The 18184-nt window shown below is 34.6% G+C and overlaps 1 protein-coding gene across 4 annotated transcripts in view; it reads left to right on the top strand.

Moving 5' to 3' along the window:
* The window catches only part of VGLL3 (vestigial like family member 3), a 59450-nt gene that overhangs the window by 30994 nt on the left and 10272 nt on the right, over window positions 1-18184 (top strand). For 3 of the 4 annotated variants that reach the window (XM_045851724.1, XM_045851727.1, XM_045851726.1), the window contains exon 4: window positions 10878-16894. In XM_045851724.1, coding sequence (XP_045707680.1) covers window positions 10878-10921 — 44 coding nt within the window. In that variant the 3' untranslated portion in view covers window positions 10922-16894. Of the gene's footprint in view, window positions 1-10877; window positions 16895-18184 lie in introns of those variants that run through there. The other variant, XM_045851725.1, reaches the window with a different exon arrangement.

The raw sequence follows: 18184 nt of genomic DNA, 5'->3' as shown, positions 1-18184 counted from the left end.
CTTTGAGATGCATGTGAAAGGCCAGGAGATCCCAGCCAGAGAGTGAGATCTGCATGAAAAGGACCTGGATGGTGAATCAGAGCGAGAGATGCATTCCAGAGCGCTGCTGTCAGTGTTGAGTATCCGTGGCTGGATTCTGCAGGACCTTAATGAAATTCCACGGCTGTCCCGGAGCCCTGCGGATCTTATCCAGGCTCTCTTCTGGGCCTTCATCCACAGAATGGTGCCATATGTCACAATGCCCAAAGCATGGGATTTTCTCTCACAGGTCTTCTTCCTACCTAACAGGACAACTGCAGGAGCTCTCTGAGAGGAATCTTCATGTTTTGGGATGCATTTGCTTAGTAATATAAATAACTACATGTGTACGTGTGTGTATCAGTTTGAATCCCTGTAAAGTACATCTTGCTTTAGGGAAAATGCAGTTTCTCATACATTGCTGATAGAAAAATAAGTTATAAGGTTTTTAAGTAAGTAAACCAGAAGTGTACTGCAATTTAAAATACTCATAAACTTTGGCCCCGTGAGTTTGTGTCACATAAATATGTGCAGCTGCATATGAAGATATATGCATAAAATTGTTTATTGTGACAATGTCCACAGTAGCAAGAGGCTGGAATTAAGTGACTGCCATGAAGAAGCAGATTTATGAGTGAATTATGTTCTTTGTGGTATTGCTAACTAAAAAAAAACTAAAAAATACAGAAGCATGTGTATGCACCTCTTGTCAAAAATGGATGACAAGATATTCTTTATGTATGTGTGTTTGTGTGGTGTGTGTGTGTGTACACATAGTTTAATAAAAGCAGAGAAAACTAGTTTGTCAACATGTGTTTCCTTTTAAGGCTGCAGATACTGGGGTCACTGATTTGAGTTTAAAGAGAAGAGAAGAGTTTAGAACAAAAAATCATGTACAAGGTCTGTCCAGAAGGTATCCAGCCATGTAATATGAAAAACAGAGACATTTACTGAGGAAGATACAAGATACAAGAAACATCGTACATAGGACAATGATGCCTCAATCCCCTTAAAGTAGGCACCTTGGGACCTCACACAGTTCTCCCAGTTGCCATCAGTTGTCCTGCTGTATTTTCCTGAATCTCATCTATGGCCTGAAATCTCTTCCTTTTCAAAGGCATTTTTAGTTTTGTGAAAAGCCAGAAATCACAGGGTGCCAAATGTAGGCTATGGGGGGCTGAGTCACCTGAGTGATTTAATGTTTCACTGAAAAACTGCACGAGATGTGATGCATGAATGGGTTGTTGTGATGAACTGCTAATCACCAGTTGCCCATAGCTGTGGCCTTCTGAATCATCCAAAAAGTTTCTGTGGAGGAATGTTCAAGCTTTACACAAAATTTGATGCAGATTCATTGGTCTACTAATTTAGTCATTTTGAATCTGATGGCTACACAGTACACATGCTCACTCAATGTCACCTGCTGCCTCCACTGACTAATAGTATGAAATCCTCATTGTTCATGCATGCGCATTCCAGTCCACCCTCCTTGGGTGCCAGGTTAAATTGGTGTCCAAACCCTTCTCATTATAGAAACAATGGTTGGACATTTCCTGGACAGACCTAATATATGTATGTTTTTATATATGTATGTATGTATATCCATATGTATGTGTGTGAAACAGAAATAAGTGGGGAAAAGGAGGAAAGAGTTAATTTTATTAATTTATTTTTATCCTCAAATCACTTAGGGACTCATACAAATGATAGCCAATATAGACAACTTTACAGAGATGTAGACATGCATGTGCAGAGATGTTAATGGGCAAAGTAGAGGGACAAAAAAATAGATCTAGGACCCATATTGCCACTTAGTTGTATTATGTTGAATAAGTCTCATAACCTCTTCCTTAGATGCAGAATGAAAATAATATGCCCTACTTTGACACAACTGGGAGATTTCATGAACTAACGCTCATGTTTGTGTTTTCTAGATGGTGACACATGATGCAGAACTAAAGCTCTCATTATTCTTAGTAAATATGGTGCATTTCACACAGAAAAAGAAATTTGCACTGTAGATCATCATGCCATCATTTTGAGATGCTTGCTTTAAATGCTTCTGCTACTTCCTGATTGTATGTAACTTAATTCATATCTGTCCTTGAGGAATAGCTGTGATATTTGTTGTAGTTAAATTTCCTGGTAGTGGTGTTTGCTGGTATAGGCCATACATTGAAAACTGGGTGCTTTTTCTTGGTTGGGCAGAGGTGGGATAAAGCATAACATAAGGCTTTGAAGAGTTATCAGGATGCACATCTTCAAGACATTTTAAAACATGGTTTTCTCCATCTAGAACAAACACTGCCCGGCGTGGAATGAGGGGCTACTAAAACTTCTCCCATGAGCTTATGCTTTGCCAAGATGTTTGTTCTTGTCATTCCTGAAGATCCAACTAAAATTTTATGTGCGGATCAAGGGAGTTAGACTAAGTAGATAACTATTCACCCAAACTCTATTGATATTTGCTAATTTTTAAAAACTGTGAACTACAAATGGACTCATTCTCCATTTGAGTGTTCTATAAACCAGTTTTTATGGATAGCTCTCTGATTTTCTTTATTAATTATAAACAAATTAGGCAATGCCTTGATTGTTTTTTAACAGAGTTGTCATCAGCTAGGTGTGTTTGATGTTTGAGACTGGGGACTTTTTCAAACTATCATGTCTTTCCAAGAGAAACTTATATGCTCACCTGAGAGAGGAGTTATAGAGGTTAAAACAAACAAACAAACAAACAAACAACAACAACAAAAAACCTCCTGGGTAATTCTAGCATGACTCCAAATGGGGAATCATTCAAAGTGTTAAAAGGCCTGTTTTAGGGGTCAGTGCCTTTTGTATCACTGAATTATCTTTTCAGGAATGCTTTACTATTTCTCATATCATATATAAGGGTACATCTAAAAGAAACAACTCAAAAGAAGAAATCTGTTTTAGAACTTGTCCCCAGATAATTTTACATTAGCTTTCAACAGGCTGCAAAGATTATATATAAAAATTCTACATGCCCTGTGGAATTTATAGATTCTCTTTATTCTCTTTCAGGCTGCCTAGCTCTTCTCTTATTGTTCTGTTTATCAATAATATAAGGTTTCACAAACAGTTGTCTGTGACCAACATGTTCTGAATTCCTTGGCAAAAAGATAACCAAAAAAAGTCTTGCAGGAGATCATTGAGAGGCAAAATACACTGATTTTCATTTGAATGCAGCCTGATATACTGGAGATTTAACTTCGTAATTTGTGTCAACCACAAGCATGTGTTATAATACTTATTTTCATGGCTGCTTTGTTTGAACAGTATCAGATGATGCTTAGCATCCTCACAATCATGAAAGTTCTATTTATGTTTTCTTGGATTAGGCAGGCTTTTCTGGATAATGTCAGAGAGGAAGCTCATGAAAAATTACTGATGTCAATGTAGAATTGATGTATATGCAACATATCTCATTCTTACTAAATATTTTCCAATGTGTTTTGATTTAATGGAGAGCTTGATTACTTAAACCAAGCAGGCATAAAGTAGATTTGTATTTCTGTAGTTCTAAAGTAATTTTTAAAAATTTCCTATCTTTAAACCATTTGTACTCCCAGATAAAGTGTTTCCTGTGCTAGTATTGTGTCCCTAATTATGCTTTTGTGGATAGCAATGGATCCAGATTAGCTCTTCCTCTGGTTGGATTATCTGTTTTCTGGATCATAAAGCTGTCACTGCATAACCTAGAAACCTCTTTAAAGATGCATGTTTGGCTGCATTTGTTTTCCAACAGATGTCTGGATAGTTAGAATCTCTTGAGAGTACTATAACTTGTGGTTTCAGTTACAATAAGTGATCCAAGCATTTTTTGGATTTTCTCCTTTCCAGTTCTGGGAGAAAATCTGTAGAAGAAATTACAGAGGGTTTTCCATTTCACTCTTCTACACTCTCCTTTTTTTCTTTGTTCTTTGTCTCTGTCTTCAAAGTTTCTTTGTATCTGCTTTTTGAGATTGAGGTCACTGAGTTGGTGAGCAGTGTCTACACTCCACATGGCACGCCCTGTGATCCCAGCCTTCTTTTACCCAAGAGGCTATCACACTGACATTCAAATTTTGAGCATGGCAAATTGCCACCATGATCAAAAACAACCTAACTCTGTGATTTGCATTTTATATGGTCTAAGAAGTCAATATTAAAATGACATTCAGATTTGTAACTCCATATCCTGATGCTTAAAGTACTTGCCAATTTCCCTTCCAGCAGGGCATTTGAGCATGCACAAGTGTGAGGAAATGGATGTTGCTAAAGGCACAGGCTGCAGATGATGTGTACGAGAGTGTCGTGGTTGTGCAGGGAGTGAAGTTCTGTAGGGCAGACAGACTTTGGTGGCTTGCTGTCTAGTCTGGAAAAACAGGAGCAGTGGGAAACACCTGGGCACTGCCCTGCTTGTCACCTGTGCTGTTCGCCTCAGGTGTGCAGGTGCTGTGCTTCTTACAATAACTTAGTAATTTATGGTCTACTAGTAACATCAGGTTCAGTGGGTTTTATGTTTCTACTCCACTTCTGAATGTGAACTCAAAGATACTTTGACAAGTTCAGACAGTTTTCACCTCATTGTTTCTGACAGTACTACTACATGAAGATTGTAAGTCCATCTAAATGTGCCTCGAGGAAACATCTTCATACACAAAGAAACCACCCTCTGCTAATAAATTATTAGACTGTCAGAGTTAGGAGCTTTTATTATTGTTTAGTGTGTAAGCACTGTAACGATAAGAGAGTAGCTGTAATTCAACTGTCATAATAAATTTAATCTTTTTTCTGTTCAAGAATGCATCTTATTTGTAACGACTTTAAAAAGGAATTATTGTTCACCATTTAAATATTAAGTATGGAGGTACTTAGTACTCATCAAACTGGCACAAAGTATTTGTAATATATGAGAAAAAAAGTTAATATATCTAATATACAAAAACACTTAGAAATCAAGGAGGAAATTAATTTCTAGGAAGTATAGAAAACTGGCCAAAGATAAAATAGAAAGAAGTGCCATAATCACATAATGTTCATCTTCAGTAATGCTGGAAGAAATACAAATTGAAACAATTAGGTACCTTTATTCTGTAATAATAATAAATAATAAAGAAATTATGATTATTGTTATAGACTTCCTGAAACAACTAGGATCCATGATGAAATATGTAAATACAAATATACATAAGTGTTTGTGTTCAGCAAGCATATTTTCAGGAATTTATCTCATCTACTACAATATTCACATAAGTAACATATTCACACATTTGTACATGTATGTGTATTCAAGTGATGTAGATTTATAATAATATAATTTACGGTATGGAGTGTGATGGATATTGTGAAGCTCTTCCAAAGGGTTTATCTACATATCCTAGTGTGAAATGGTTTTCCAAGATAATATTTATGGTGAAGTAAGCATGTCGTAAGCACAGTATAAATAGTGATGTGAGTGTGTATGCATATCCAAAGAGTACTGAGCAAGTTGTTTGATGACAGAATATTGTATAGAACATTTACTTTCTAACTACTCCATAACTTGTTTTTTAAACAGGAAATTTACGATATTTTGAAATGCTTACTTAAAAAGATGTTTTAGAAAAGAATAGATTAGGGTCTCCACGGTCATTAAACATGATCTATGTTGATATGCATTTGAAATGAAATCATCGCTCTTCAACTGGGTCACTCTTACTCTTATTTTTTCCCTCTATGTTAGTGTTAAAGTACTACCCCCACCTAGATCTTATTTAGAAATTCTTAACTAGCCTTTAAATGGATTGTCCCAGGGCTCAGACAAACAAACATAGTTGTATGATCATTACCAGTGATAATTTTATAAAGTAAGAGAAGATGATATGACTGTCTCTAGCATCACTTCATTTGTGAACATTTCTCATTGTGTCAGTGTTAGAGGTTGAGTTATTTATTGGTGAGGGTCAGATACTTTGATATAGCATCCAATACAATGTTGTATAGATTTATATTTCTAATGAATATGACATGTCTTTACTAAAGCAGAAATGAAGCAGAGATTCATTTTTTAAGTGTAGAAATCATCTACCAGCTCATTATCTAATAGTAAGCATACTGATTCAAAGGGGTTTCTAGAGTCTTATTAATTATGAAATTAAAAGTTATATTTATTCATTTAAGTACTTTCTGTACTTTTAGATCATAAAATAGTCTACTCACACTTTCTGGTTTTGTTTCTATTTTTCTTCTCTTTATATCAACAGCATGTTCCTCAATGTATGTTTACCACATTACCTTTTTTATCACCAGCAATAAAATTAATTGGAAACACATTCAACTTACATAAGAGCTATAGTCAAGGGTGTTGTGGAGTGATTATGCTTCCTTAGAATTTGGATGTGATTTTCTAGTGGATATGACTGACAATTAAACAATCTCGAAAACTCAGATGTGCCAGAGTGTAGCTTTTTCAGCAACTCAGTTTATTTTTACTTAACAGCAGAAAACCGAACCTCATCAATCCAGATTATTCTTACCTTAACCCAATGATATCTTTATTGAGTTTAGTTTAAAACAATTTCCCATTGAGTGATAAAACTTCTTCTCAGATTCTTCCCTCACTTTCTCCCTGGGAATTGTCTTTCTATTCCTAGAGTTAGTCACATAACAAAAGTTGTCAAGTAAGAGGCTGCTGTGTGATTTTGGTCTTGTCATTTCAATACTATTCTGGCCTTTGTTTATAAGCATATTCCCTCCTGCTACTCTGCCTCTCTATGCATTCACTGTACCAAGTTCCCCCTATTTAACTTGAGTTCAGCTTCTTCGTGTTTGCGATCCTCTAAGATACCCAGACCATTTCTTCTAACATGGGGGTATCCACATCATAGCATGGAACATACTAACAAGCTCACCAGAACTGTTTCCAAGCTAATGTTTGTACCCTTCTGGGACAGCCCATGGAAAATTTAGGATCCAGCTAGGGGGAATTCTCCAGGCTTTTCATGCTTAGATACACCGTGTTGCTCTCTCTCCTTCCTGTTCCTAGTCATTTGCAAAAGTTGAATCTGTGAGGCTATTGCCTCCCTAAAATCTGTGAGAGAACGAGGAAATGGGTTACAGTGCCTTGTTAAACAGGCAGGTTCTTCACATTTTAAAGGGAGATCATATTATGATCTTCCTTGACCAAGATTTCTCTTCTACTTCTAATTATCCTTAATTTCTTTTTCATGTTCTTACTTCCTTTACACTCTTTCTGGGTCCAGATTTTTTTTGTTTTGGTCAGGTGGTAGCGGTGATGGAAATGAAGTGAGGAACTGGATCTGTGGGCTGACATTTCCTTGTAGGTTTTTCTCCTAACCGAGTGCGAGCATCTGGACCTCTGAAGCCAGCAGTGTGATGTCTTTGTTTTCAGGTCCATTTCTCACAGCCACCTACCTAACAGGCCACATGGCCAGCTCACGTCTTCAGTGTTCACATGGGGGAAGTTTGGGGGGGTGGATATCAAAAAAACATTTCAGTTAATATGACATACTCTGTTGCATGATTAAAGTATGTAGTCTCCATCTGAAGTATAACAAACGACTGTGTAAACATTTACTAAGTCTTAGGAAAATCATTGCAGATATACAGTTTAAAAAATCACCAAGACAGCTATTTTGTTAATCCTGATACCAGTTCTCTTAAATAAGAAGTGTTTCAAAACAGTGCAAAAGGAATATAAAAATGCATTCACATTTCCTTGAATTGATTTTATGAGAGAATTTTGACTTGGGGACTTAGGGAAGTATAGACTAATGTCACAGCCCACAACCTATATAGTCCAGATGGAAGGCGCCACATATGCCGAGGTTAAGACTATAGACTCTGACATCAGATCACTTGATTTTCAATGCTAGCTCTATTGCCTGATAGTTGTATAACTTTCCATAGTTTCAGTTTTCTCACTTGTAAAATGGATATTATTATGGCATGGTGAGTGTCATTAAATGATATATATCACATAAATCACTTAGCACAGTGCCTGGTATGTTCAGCCTAAAGAAAATGTTCATTAATATAATTTTTATGATGTTTATTTTCCTTTCTACTGAAAATCTCATTGACTAAATGATAAAGCCATTCTGGGTTACAAATATCAAGAAGATAAATATAAATGATTTCAGACAGCCAGTGGGGAGATTTCAGGATATGTTATGAACTTATTTTATATAGGTTTAAATTAGGAAAATAAGAAAGCAAAAAAGCCTGAATAGGAAGAAAAGCATGGCAGTGGATTTTGTTCTGGTACAAAAATCTAGGGAAATCCTAAATATATGTAGATCACATAAAGATCATGGGTTAATGATATATGCAGACCACATAAAATTCATGGACTAATGATTTCTGTCCTCTTTAACCCTTACTGGAAACACTAAATGTACTGGGTAGCTTTTTAATATCCTGATCTACACTCATCAACTAACAAAAAAATTATAGTCCCGCTTCTATGTTGTGACCTAGTAGTAGTAGAGTGTGTTGCTTCTGGTTCATTTTCTTGTGCTTATACCTAATTTGAAATTTACAGTTGTGAATACCTAGTAATTAAGTAAAGGTTTTATTAATGTGTCTTCACCAGGAAGGAGCTAAAACACAAGACCACATTAGATAAGTAAGGCATTTCAGGTCATAGATTAATTGGATTGATCTTTTTGTGCCTTATTTTATTCTGGTTGGAAAACTTAGGGCTATGTTAAGCAATTCAATTCTTGTCCACAGAGAAAAGGCTAACACAGTTTTGAGAGTCGTATGTCTTTGCAAAGGAAACTAGGGACTGCCTTTATTTAAGGGCTGGGGGGAAGACACTGAAACCGCTTGATGATTCCAACACTATTCATGACTTGCAGTGCTGACATTCTATAGATTGATGGAGTCTTCCAGTGTGGAAATACTGAGTCATAGAGAAGATGAGACATTTTAATAATGAAAAAAATATTTATGCAGTCAGCAGATTGTCAGTTAAGGTGGTTTAGATTATAAGTCACCCAACAGAGACTATGATAGGTTGTAAATTTTTCTAACCACTCAATCATTTGAAAATGCGTAAAGCAAGCTTAGAGAGAATTAGTATACCCCAAATACTTTAATTTATTCTTTCTTCCCCTCTTTCTCCATTTTCTCCTTATCCTTTCTTTTGAAATGGGGGGAGGGGGAGAAACTATGGATTCTGTGTCTAAACGTGATACTAGTACACATGAGAAAAAAATGAAGATGGGACTAATCTTTCTTCAGAAGTGTTGCTTTTTCCTAATATACAAGAGCCACAGAATGAAGACAGTGATGTAGTTCTATGAGTTGCTTCGTCTTCGATTTGTTTTCTCTCCCTTTGCAGAGTCTGTTTTGTAGATTGTCTTAATGTCTCTCATCAATGACTAACTAATCGTGTCTGTTTTGTAATAATATCCATTGTTTTATAAAATTCTTTGACAAGTTGGAGAGACAGGAAATTAAATCACTGCAGCTGTTTTAGTAACAATTGCAGTTGAAAACCATACTGGCTCATTTAACAATTCTATTTCTGACATCCAGCCCAGATTTAAACAGTTTTAGATCAAGGATCAAGAAGACAGACTGTGACACTAACACCCACACAACAGCAATCAGGCAGCATTTTGGTCACTTATTTAATAGCCTAACCTTCACATTTTGGTATTTGGTTTGAAACAAATTAAGAGCACCTTGACTGGTGTGGCTCAGTGAGTTGGGCATCTTCCTGCAAAGGGAAAAGTCACCAGTTTGATTCCTAGTCATGGCACATGCCTGGGTTGCAAGCCAGTCTCCAGCTGGGGGTGTGAGAGAGGCAACCAACAAATGTTTCTTTCCCTCTCTTTTCACCCTTTCTCTCTAAAAATAAATAAATAAAATCTCTTAAAAAATAAAAAAAAATAAGAGCAACCATTATTCTGAATCTTTACTCTTTGAAACAATTATGCCCCAGGACAAAAATAAAGGAAACTGAAGAAAGTGACCTTCAAGGGGATGCGGAGCTATGCTAATTGCTCATAATGGAAATGGTCAGTTCACTCATGATTGCCCCATCAGAGTCACATTTTTTGTTTGGTTCCCTCTTCGATAAACTTCTTCCTAATTGATTTAGCTATGAGTTGGAATTCCTACTTGTGCATATATTTTCCTTTTGTCAATATTATTTCAAATTTACCTATAAATTTTATTTTCTTGTTATGAAGTTTGGATTTTGGTTAGCCATCTTAAATATTTTCTGGAGGAAGATGTGATAAAAATATTAAATTTATAAATAGAATGTAAGTTTGTGCTATTAGCTGCAAGCCAACTATATCTATTTTGCTGACAATACTAGAGTCAGTTTTTAACCATATCTAATTGTTCATCATGATTTATAACAATCCTATAGTGGAATACATTTCAAAATAACATAAGAATTTTTTCACTACTTTAGACCAAAACATATACTTTTTGTTTTGAAATATATTAACTGAAGTGTTGCCTAAATGCCCCAAAGATTGTTTACACAATTTTTCTCCAATATCAGCTCCTTTTGAGATTATAAATAAAATGGTTTATTTTATTTTATTTTTATTCACTAATATTCCAATGAAGTAAAAACCACAGTAAAGAATTTGTGTTGTACAAATAGCATTATTCTAGTCTAGAGTTTTTTCACCTGTTGATTGACATTTTGCAAATTTTGAGCTCAAGCACAGAAGTTCCTTGGAGATCAGGTGTTCCTTAGGTCATACCTCATAGTTGCCTAGATTCTTTTTTGGTTTCTGCACTCAATGCATTGAGATTGTGTCCAATTTTTGAATGTTATATATATTAATGCTTTCATTTTCCTCATTGTCACTTTTTTTTAGGTCTACAGCACCAAGACAAGAGCAAGGAATCACCATGGTACTGAAACACACAATTTTAGTAAGTCAGATTGGAGCCCACTGGGAAAAGATGCTGCCAGGATGTTGTTCCCTTCCGCAGTGGGACACAATGGACATGGAAGAAGAAGAGGAAGTGTCAGCCAGCTGACTTTGGTTTAGAGCCTTTTCTTGAGAAAACAGAGTGGGTCATAGACATTGAAGAAAAGCATTTTTGTTTTTGTTTTTCCCCTCATCTGAGCCTTTGCCAACTGTGCAACTCTCTCACTTTCTCTCTTTCTTTTTGTCTTGCTTTTATCAGTACATGGTTTAATTTTTGTTTCATTTTGATTTTTTGAACCTACCACCTTGTCAGGAAAAGATGAACCGCAAATGAAGATGCTCATTCTTTCAGGAATACAATTTTATAGCTCTATGTGCATCTATTTTTGTAGAAATACAGAAAGTTTGATTTAGCATTGATGGGCTATTTTTGAGGGATGTATTTTTTTTAATATTGTAAAAATTGTTAAGTTCTGTTTAAAGAACTTGCTCTCAGAGAAGCACTGGCAACAATGTATAAAATGCTTGTCTTTAAGATGTCTGTGATACGCTCTGTGCTTTCTAGGTTACCTCAAGTGTTTAATAGTTTATCCCTTTTAACAAAAGTAGCACCATAGCCAAACCAACATAGTATTGTATTACATTAAATCTCAGTGAAGATTTAATTCCTTACTAGCTTACTTAGCTTTGAATTATCTGTATAGCTTGAAAAGGAACTTTTTAAATGACCACACTGAAGAAAATTATTTCTTTACATTATTTTTATTTCTCCCAAAGAGTACTTGTAGGTTGATTTTAAAAGTTTTGCATAAACTTGCAATCAGATGAAGAGTTTGCATAGAGTAGGTAATTCTCTTTTTAGTCCATTTGAGCTTGATAAATGGAACCAGGCTTTATACCCAACTATTGGAAAAAATGCATTTAACCATGCTACCTTTGAGTGCCAGTGACTTATTTTTCTTGTTCCTAATTATTAATTCATGGTAATTTTTAAGGTCATATTTTAAGTAGTATTTTTTTTCCTGGAGATAGTTTGAAGGGATAATATTTAGGAAGGTACTAGCACATTACAAAGCCTTTAATTCAATGACTATTTCTGAAAATATTACCTATCATTGTGAATTGAAAACTAACATAATTACATATGTAATATTTTAAACATATGTTTTTGCAAAGTTTTTTTCTTGCTTCAAATCTGATTTTAGATTATTTAATTCTTTATAACAAAATAATTTAGGCCCAAATGAAATTTGGATTTATACCACAATTACTAAAATTAGGTTAGTAACTTGACAATTTGTTTTTTTAAATTTATTATTGAAAACCCCAGATTCAAGTTGATATGCCTTCAGAATCTAAATAAAGTGAAGCAGGAGTTGTCATTAAGACTCTGCCAGGAGAAGATTATGACAGTAGCAGTTAATATTTTAAGGACTTTTAATGCAAAGTCCCTTATTTTTTTCAGCTCTTTTCAAAGATGGGTCATATTAAAAAGTTAATGTTTTAAAGATATTTTTTGGTAAAAAAAATGTTTTCCAGATCTCCCCCATCCCTGTCCTGACCCATATGAAATACAATGTTTAGTGAAATACCACTTTTCATCTTAAATGTGTGTGTCGTGTATGTGAACATTTTAGGTATAAGAACAATACAACCCCCGCTTAACTAGACAGAGTTCCCTCAGATAATTTTCAAAGATTTCTCTTAGCAGTATTTTATGGACTAGTTTTCTTCCCTGGTGCATCTCATGAGTTATAAATTGATACAAGGTCTTCTTGTATTCTTATCACTCCATTCATTGTGTCTTCTTCATCAGACTCTGCTTAGCACACTGCACATTTTTACCTAATGTGAGGTCCACATTTAGGGTATCTTCCACTCATTAATGACATGAATGTAGATTTCTAGAGCCTGGCTTGGTTAAATGATCTATGTTTTGATTTAAAATTTGATATTATTGCAGTTGTTTGTGATTTGCCTAAATTAGTGGAGCACAGAATTGAATGAATCTGTAAAATTGGTTTGATCTTGTGTCCTCCTGAGTTCTCAGAGACAAGTATTTGGTAGTTCCCATGGGTTAACTCAACAGGAATTATTTATTTTTCTCTTCTTCCCTTGGAACTTACTAACTTTCTGTGCAGCTTCTCTGAGAACAGTGTTGTATTCCCACTCATTTAGATAATTCAATTGGATTTTTCCAATTAAGAGAAGAAAAGTATGAACTCTCTGCTCTTTTCCTTATTCTCCATTGAACTGAATGGAAGGAGAGAGAGCACACAACGAGGTAACCTCATCCTTAATTGAGACTAGGTTTTGTGTTACTCCTGGCAAACTTAGAATAAAATATTCCTTGGCTCTGAGGCCCAAGAAAAGCTGGGGACCTAAATTCTGCTGTACACAGGAAAGATTTGTGAGAACACACCTAGGTGGTGTTGGCATAGAACACCACCTAGGTGTTGGATTAGATCCTTGCATATACAAGGTGTGGGCCAAATCTAAGTAAAAAGAATGAGTGCTTGTCTATAATAGTCTGGCATCCCCTTGATATGATCATATTACTGTTACCACCAGAAGGTGTGCAAGATGATGAGTTGTAATTTAGCATGATATTCTGAGTTTGTTTTAAGTTTAAAATGCTATCATGCTCTGGGTCTTGTTTCCTCACATCAAAATTATGCCATTGAACTTAAGAGTTTTCCAAACTGCCTTAATGAGGGCTACCACTTCCTTCCTCAATTTCCTATAGAACCACTCTAACTTTGACAATTTTATAAATTATTCAAGCTTTCTGAAGACCTGTGAGCTAGACCTTAGAAAATTATCTGATTTATTTGACATCTAATCTATGCTTTGACCTAAACTATCATGAGTTAAAGAACAACGTAATAGTGACAAGTTCAATCCTAAAGGGTTATTGTTCCCTCACTGTTTATTTGAAAAGGGTTCTAAACTTTTTAAAAATCAATGTTCCTTCTTAAGAAGGATAACCATTCAATCCTAACTTCCTCCTCTATTTTTTTCTTCTCATTCCTATTAAAATTATTTACAATATTATTTTAAGCAAAAATGTCCAGGATTGCTTTGAATTTTGCAAATGAGAACTAGTGGATGACAAATAATTGAGGAATTAATTTTTTAACTTTATAAGAAACTTAAAAAAAACAAATTCTAGACACTGACATAAAACCTGCCATTGAGAACTCATATGCCTGATGCAAGTAGCATTTGTCCATTCTTACTCTAAGACCTGTAGAATATATAACAGACTCTACTGACTTTAACATTTACTGACTGTTTTAATGTTGTATTTGTAATTTAAAGGAGCCATCAGAAACCGTATTTCAAGAAGCTGAATTCTATTTCTTACTGAGTGTCCCTTTGTTAGGTAATATTTGCTGAATGGAGTCAATGGGGCAGTGGCATTAAGTGGTGGAAAAAGAAAGTATTTGTGTTAGAGGTCTGACACGGGATGAATGGAGAAGTAGAATGAATTAATGGAAAAAAGCATTTGGTTGAATGTTAGGTCATTCTTTGAATTTTGGCTTAGCCACAATTAGATAGGTGTAATCTGGGGTTTCATTTATTTATCTCATGAATAAAGTGGGATAGCAATACTGGTGGGCTGTGACGGTTGGAAATTATATGTATATATGTAATCAATCATCCATTCATAGTAGATGTTCAATAAATGACAGCTACCACAAATGTCTGTCAGTTGAGTAAATAGATCATAAATCTGAGCCTACCAATGTCCCTCCTCTTTACTTGCCATATCCATTTCTGCAGAAGTAGAACTATGACTATGCTTTTCTGTAACAAATTAATGCAAGAGAATTTTTGCCTTCTGCTAGGTGTTGAAGATAAAATGTAAATTTCTTAATTATCTCTAATATTTGATCATGCCATTTATGAAGGTAAATAAGTTTTAAGTGGTATGGAGGTTCAACTCTGAGTTTTATTACATATTCTAAAATTTTATTTATCTAGGACCCTATGAATTATTTTCTCCAAAATCCAAGCAACAGGTTCAATAAATCACCTAAGTTTATATTTTTCAGTTATATTTTGGGCTTCTTAGCACCTGGAATAAAAACATCTTTTTTGAAGTTATTCAATTTTTTTTCTACTTGCCTTGGAGGAAAAATTGCAAAATATGGTGGAAAAAAATCGTCCACATGTAAAGGAGAAAAAAAAAAACAGAACCATTTACGATCTCAGTCAGCAGATTTACTCTGCTTGAGAAAGAGAAACAACTTTAACAACTTTATTGGAAGCAGATGTTGACACTGTGTCAGTTATTGAAGATGGAAAGTGTTCAGTTGAACCATTGCGGTTACAAAGGGGTATTGATGGCAGTTAGAATTCCTGTGATTGATCACCTTCACAACAGGCAGGATGGCAGAAAGCAGGAACTGCTTGAGACCAAGGCTGCGATCAGCCTGCCAATTTTAATATGCAGGACCCTATGGTTGCAGTTTTGTTTTATTCTTTCATCCAGTATAAAAGGCACATCTTTTAGAAAATTTAAGGCTTTTGAGAAAAATATTACAATTTATTTCCTAAAATCATGGCCCAAGAGTCCTTTAAATCTAGTATTAAAACATTAAAACTATTATTAAAGTTGTTTTGGGAAAATTAGATTAAAGTTTTAATTCAGCAATGTATGTTGAGAATACTGAGTATATAAACTTCACGGAAGTCGATGAGTCTGGAGATTGGGGTATTGGTGGAGCCTGCAAGAAAACCTCAGTCTCAGTAGCTTCGAAATATTAATTACCTTAGTAACTTGGTCATGGATATTGGTCACAGAGCAAACTTTGTAGGTTTTTTCCCTTTAGTGCTTTCTGGAAATATTACCCTATATTCTTTCCCAAAGTATAGAAATAGTCATTATCATTTAAAATATCTTAATTTTTTAAATTTGTATTGTCCATTGTGTTCTTTTGTGAAAAATATTTTCATAGTTTTAAATAATTGATCCAAACCAGTTCTCTTGAAATTGCAAATGAATTTAATCCAACAAATTTATCTGAACCCTCTTTTAAAATTCAAAGGAATAATAAATGTAACTTGCCAATTCCATCGTGTAAGTAAACAATGACTCTCTAGAAAAGGGCAGGTAACCATCAATTAGCTTCCTTTTGAACAGCTTTTGGACTACTAAATTTTGACCTAAGAATAATTCTTTTAGTATACAAGATTCTTTAATTAGCTGTTTTGGTATATGCATAAGATGTGAACCTTTTAAATGATATCCCTTTATACTAATTAGGTGTACATATTTTCTTATGTAGTGTCTAGCACAAAAATTAATAATGATTAACTTGATTTAATTTCTTAGGATATTTACAATTTTGGATATTATATCTGATTAAAAAATATTATTCCATGCATTTTTCTGGATATACAATATAGGGAAGGGTTTTCATGTGAATTCTTTGTATCATTTTAAAGTGCATATATTGAAAGGAAAACACAGGTTCAATTTGTTTTCATCATTTAAATCTAAGTAAGATAATATGCTTTTTATAAAAAATTATGTAGTATGGTAAACTTATATTTGTCACTTGATTAAGTGAACTGAAAGGTAATGATAGAAATATCTTACAACCTTGAAATACAGTGAAATTACAGATTTGTTTGAATCATGAGCAATTTTATGCTAACTTAATTTTACATTTCCAGAAAGACAAATCAACTAATCTTAGCCATGTTGTCATTCTTGATTTACAAAAGGATATGAAATTCATAAAACTCTTGGCTTTAAAACGACTTATAGAATCATATTTTGTTTTTCTGTTTTTCTTGGTTTTGGGGAGAGAGACATGTTTGTATTTCTATTCACTCTTCAAATGCAGGTGGTGTGACTGTGGGTTGATGATATAAGATAATGGAGGACTTTGTAATAAAAACAGATGTCATCTTCAATTTGTCCAATAAATAACTTAATGTGAACTTAATGTTTATATTTAATGTAGCATTGGTTTAATGCATTTCTTGACAGTAACTAAAGATCTCTTTTTCTATTTATTTAATTAAGCAACTTATAAATGCCTTTGGAAATTAAAACATCATACTTTTTATATGAGTTTAAGTTAATTTATAGAGTCAGGGAATGTACAAAGGAGGGATCCCAGAAGAACCAGAATTATCTTTGGGAAGGCAGGCCCCTTGTAGCACAGGCCACCTGCACTAGGTGAGTGTTCTAGGAACCCATCTGTATCAGTGTACCTGCTGGCATTATTAAGAAGAGCTGCATTGGCTTCAGTAAATTTTTATTGAAGACTCTTTCATCTCATTTGACCATTTCATGAGCGTGATTTACAAGCACACCTGCCCATGTCACGATAAGTGTTCAGCAGTTTTTGATCAAAAATGGCATGACCCCCATGCACCACCCACCCTATACACTCGGTCTCACCCCAAGTGACTTTTTTTGTTTGTTTCTCTGGATGAAAAAAGTCCTGAAAGGTAAACGTTTTGCCCATATGGAAGAGGTGAAACAAACAAACAAACAAAAAACAGCAGAAGCACTAAAAGACATCGCAACTGACAAATTCAAAAACTGTTTTGAGCACTGGAAAAAATATCTAGATAGGTGTATGTATTGCATCAAATTGACAGTACTTTGAGGTGACTGAAGTTTAAACACATAAGAATGAATGCACAATGTTTTGTAAATACTGGTTATGTTGGGTTCTCCAATATATGTTACAGTGAAGAATGGGTTATAAAACAAGTATTAACTGGAGAACAAGTGAAATGGGCTGTATTACATAACATCAGGAAGCTTATGAATCTTTTAAAACAATGTTTCTAAATTTATCAATTGACTCTTTGGGAGGTGTGTGTGTGTGCCCGCACACACACACACATATATACACACACATAGTTTTTACATTTATTGGTACAGAATTTGCTATAAGTAGTATGGAAAAAAGAAAGGAAACTTTCCTAACAATACATTGACAATTGAAGAAATGTACCTTATGAAGAAGTCCAAGACCTTATATTTTTAAAGGAAGCAAGAGTTTCCTGACATGGGTCTTCTATTTTCTTACTAAATGTGTCTTTAATGTGAAAGCAAAATAGTCTGAAAATCAGTATTTAAATCAGCAGACCCTCCAGCATTACAGATGAAATAATTTGGCACTGGCTTTTGAACAGTCTGCCATATATTTAGACTAGACTAGTATTACAAGTTTTCCATGGATGCTGTCAAAATTAGCACAAATTCAATGGCTTAAAAC

This window comes from Phyllostomus hastatus, unplaced genomic scaffold, assembly GCF_019186645.2.
Source record: "Phyllostomus hastatus isolate PE091 unplaced genomic scaffold, TTU_PhHast_1.1 phas_contig_86, whole genome shotgun sequence".
Lineage (NCBI taxonomy): Eukaryota > Metazoa > Chordata > Mammalia > Chiroptera > Phyllostomidae > Phyllostomus > Phyllostomus hastatus.
This window is presented reverse-complemented; position numbering and strand designations above follow the sequence as displayed.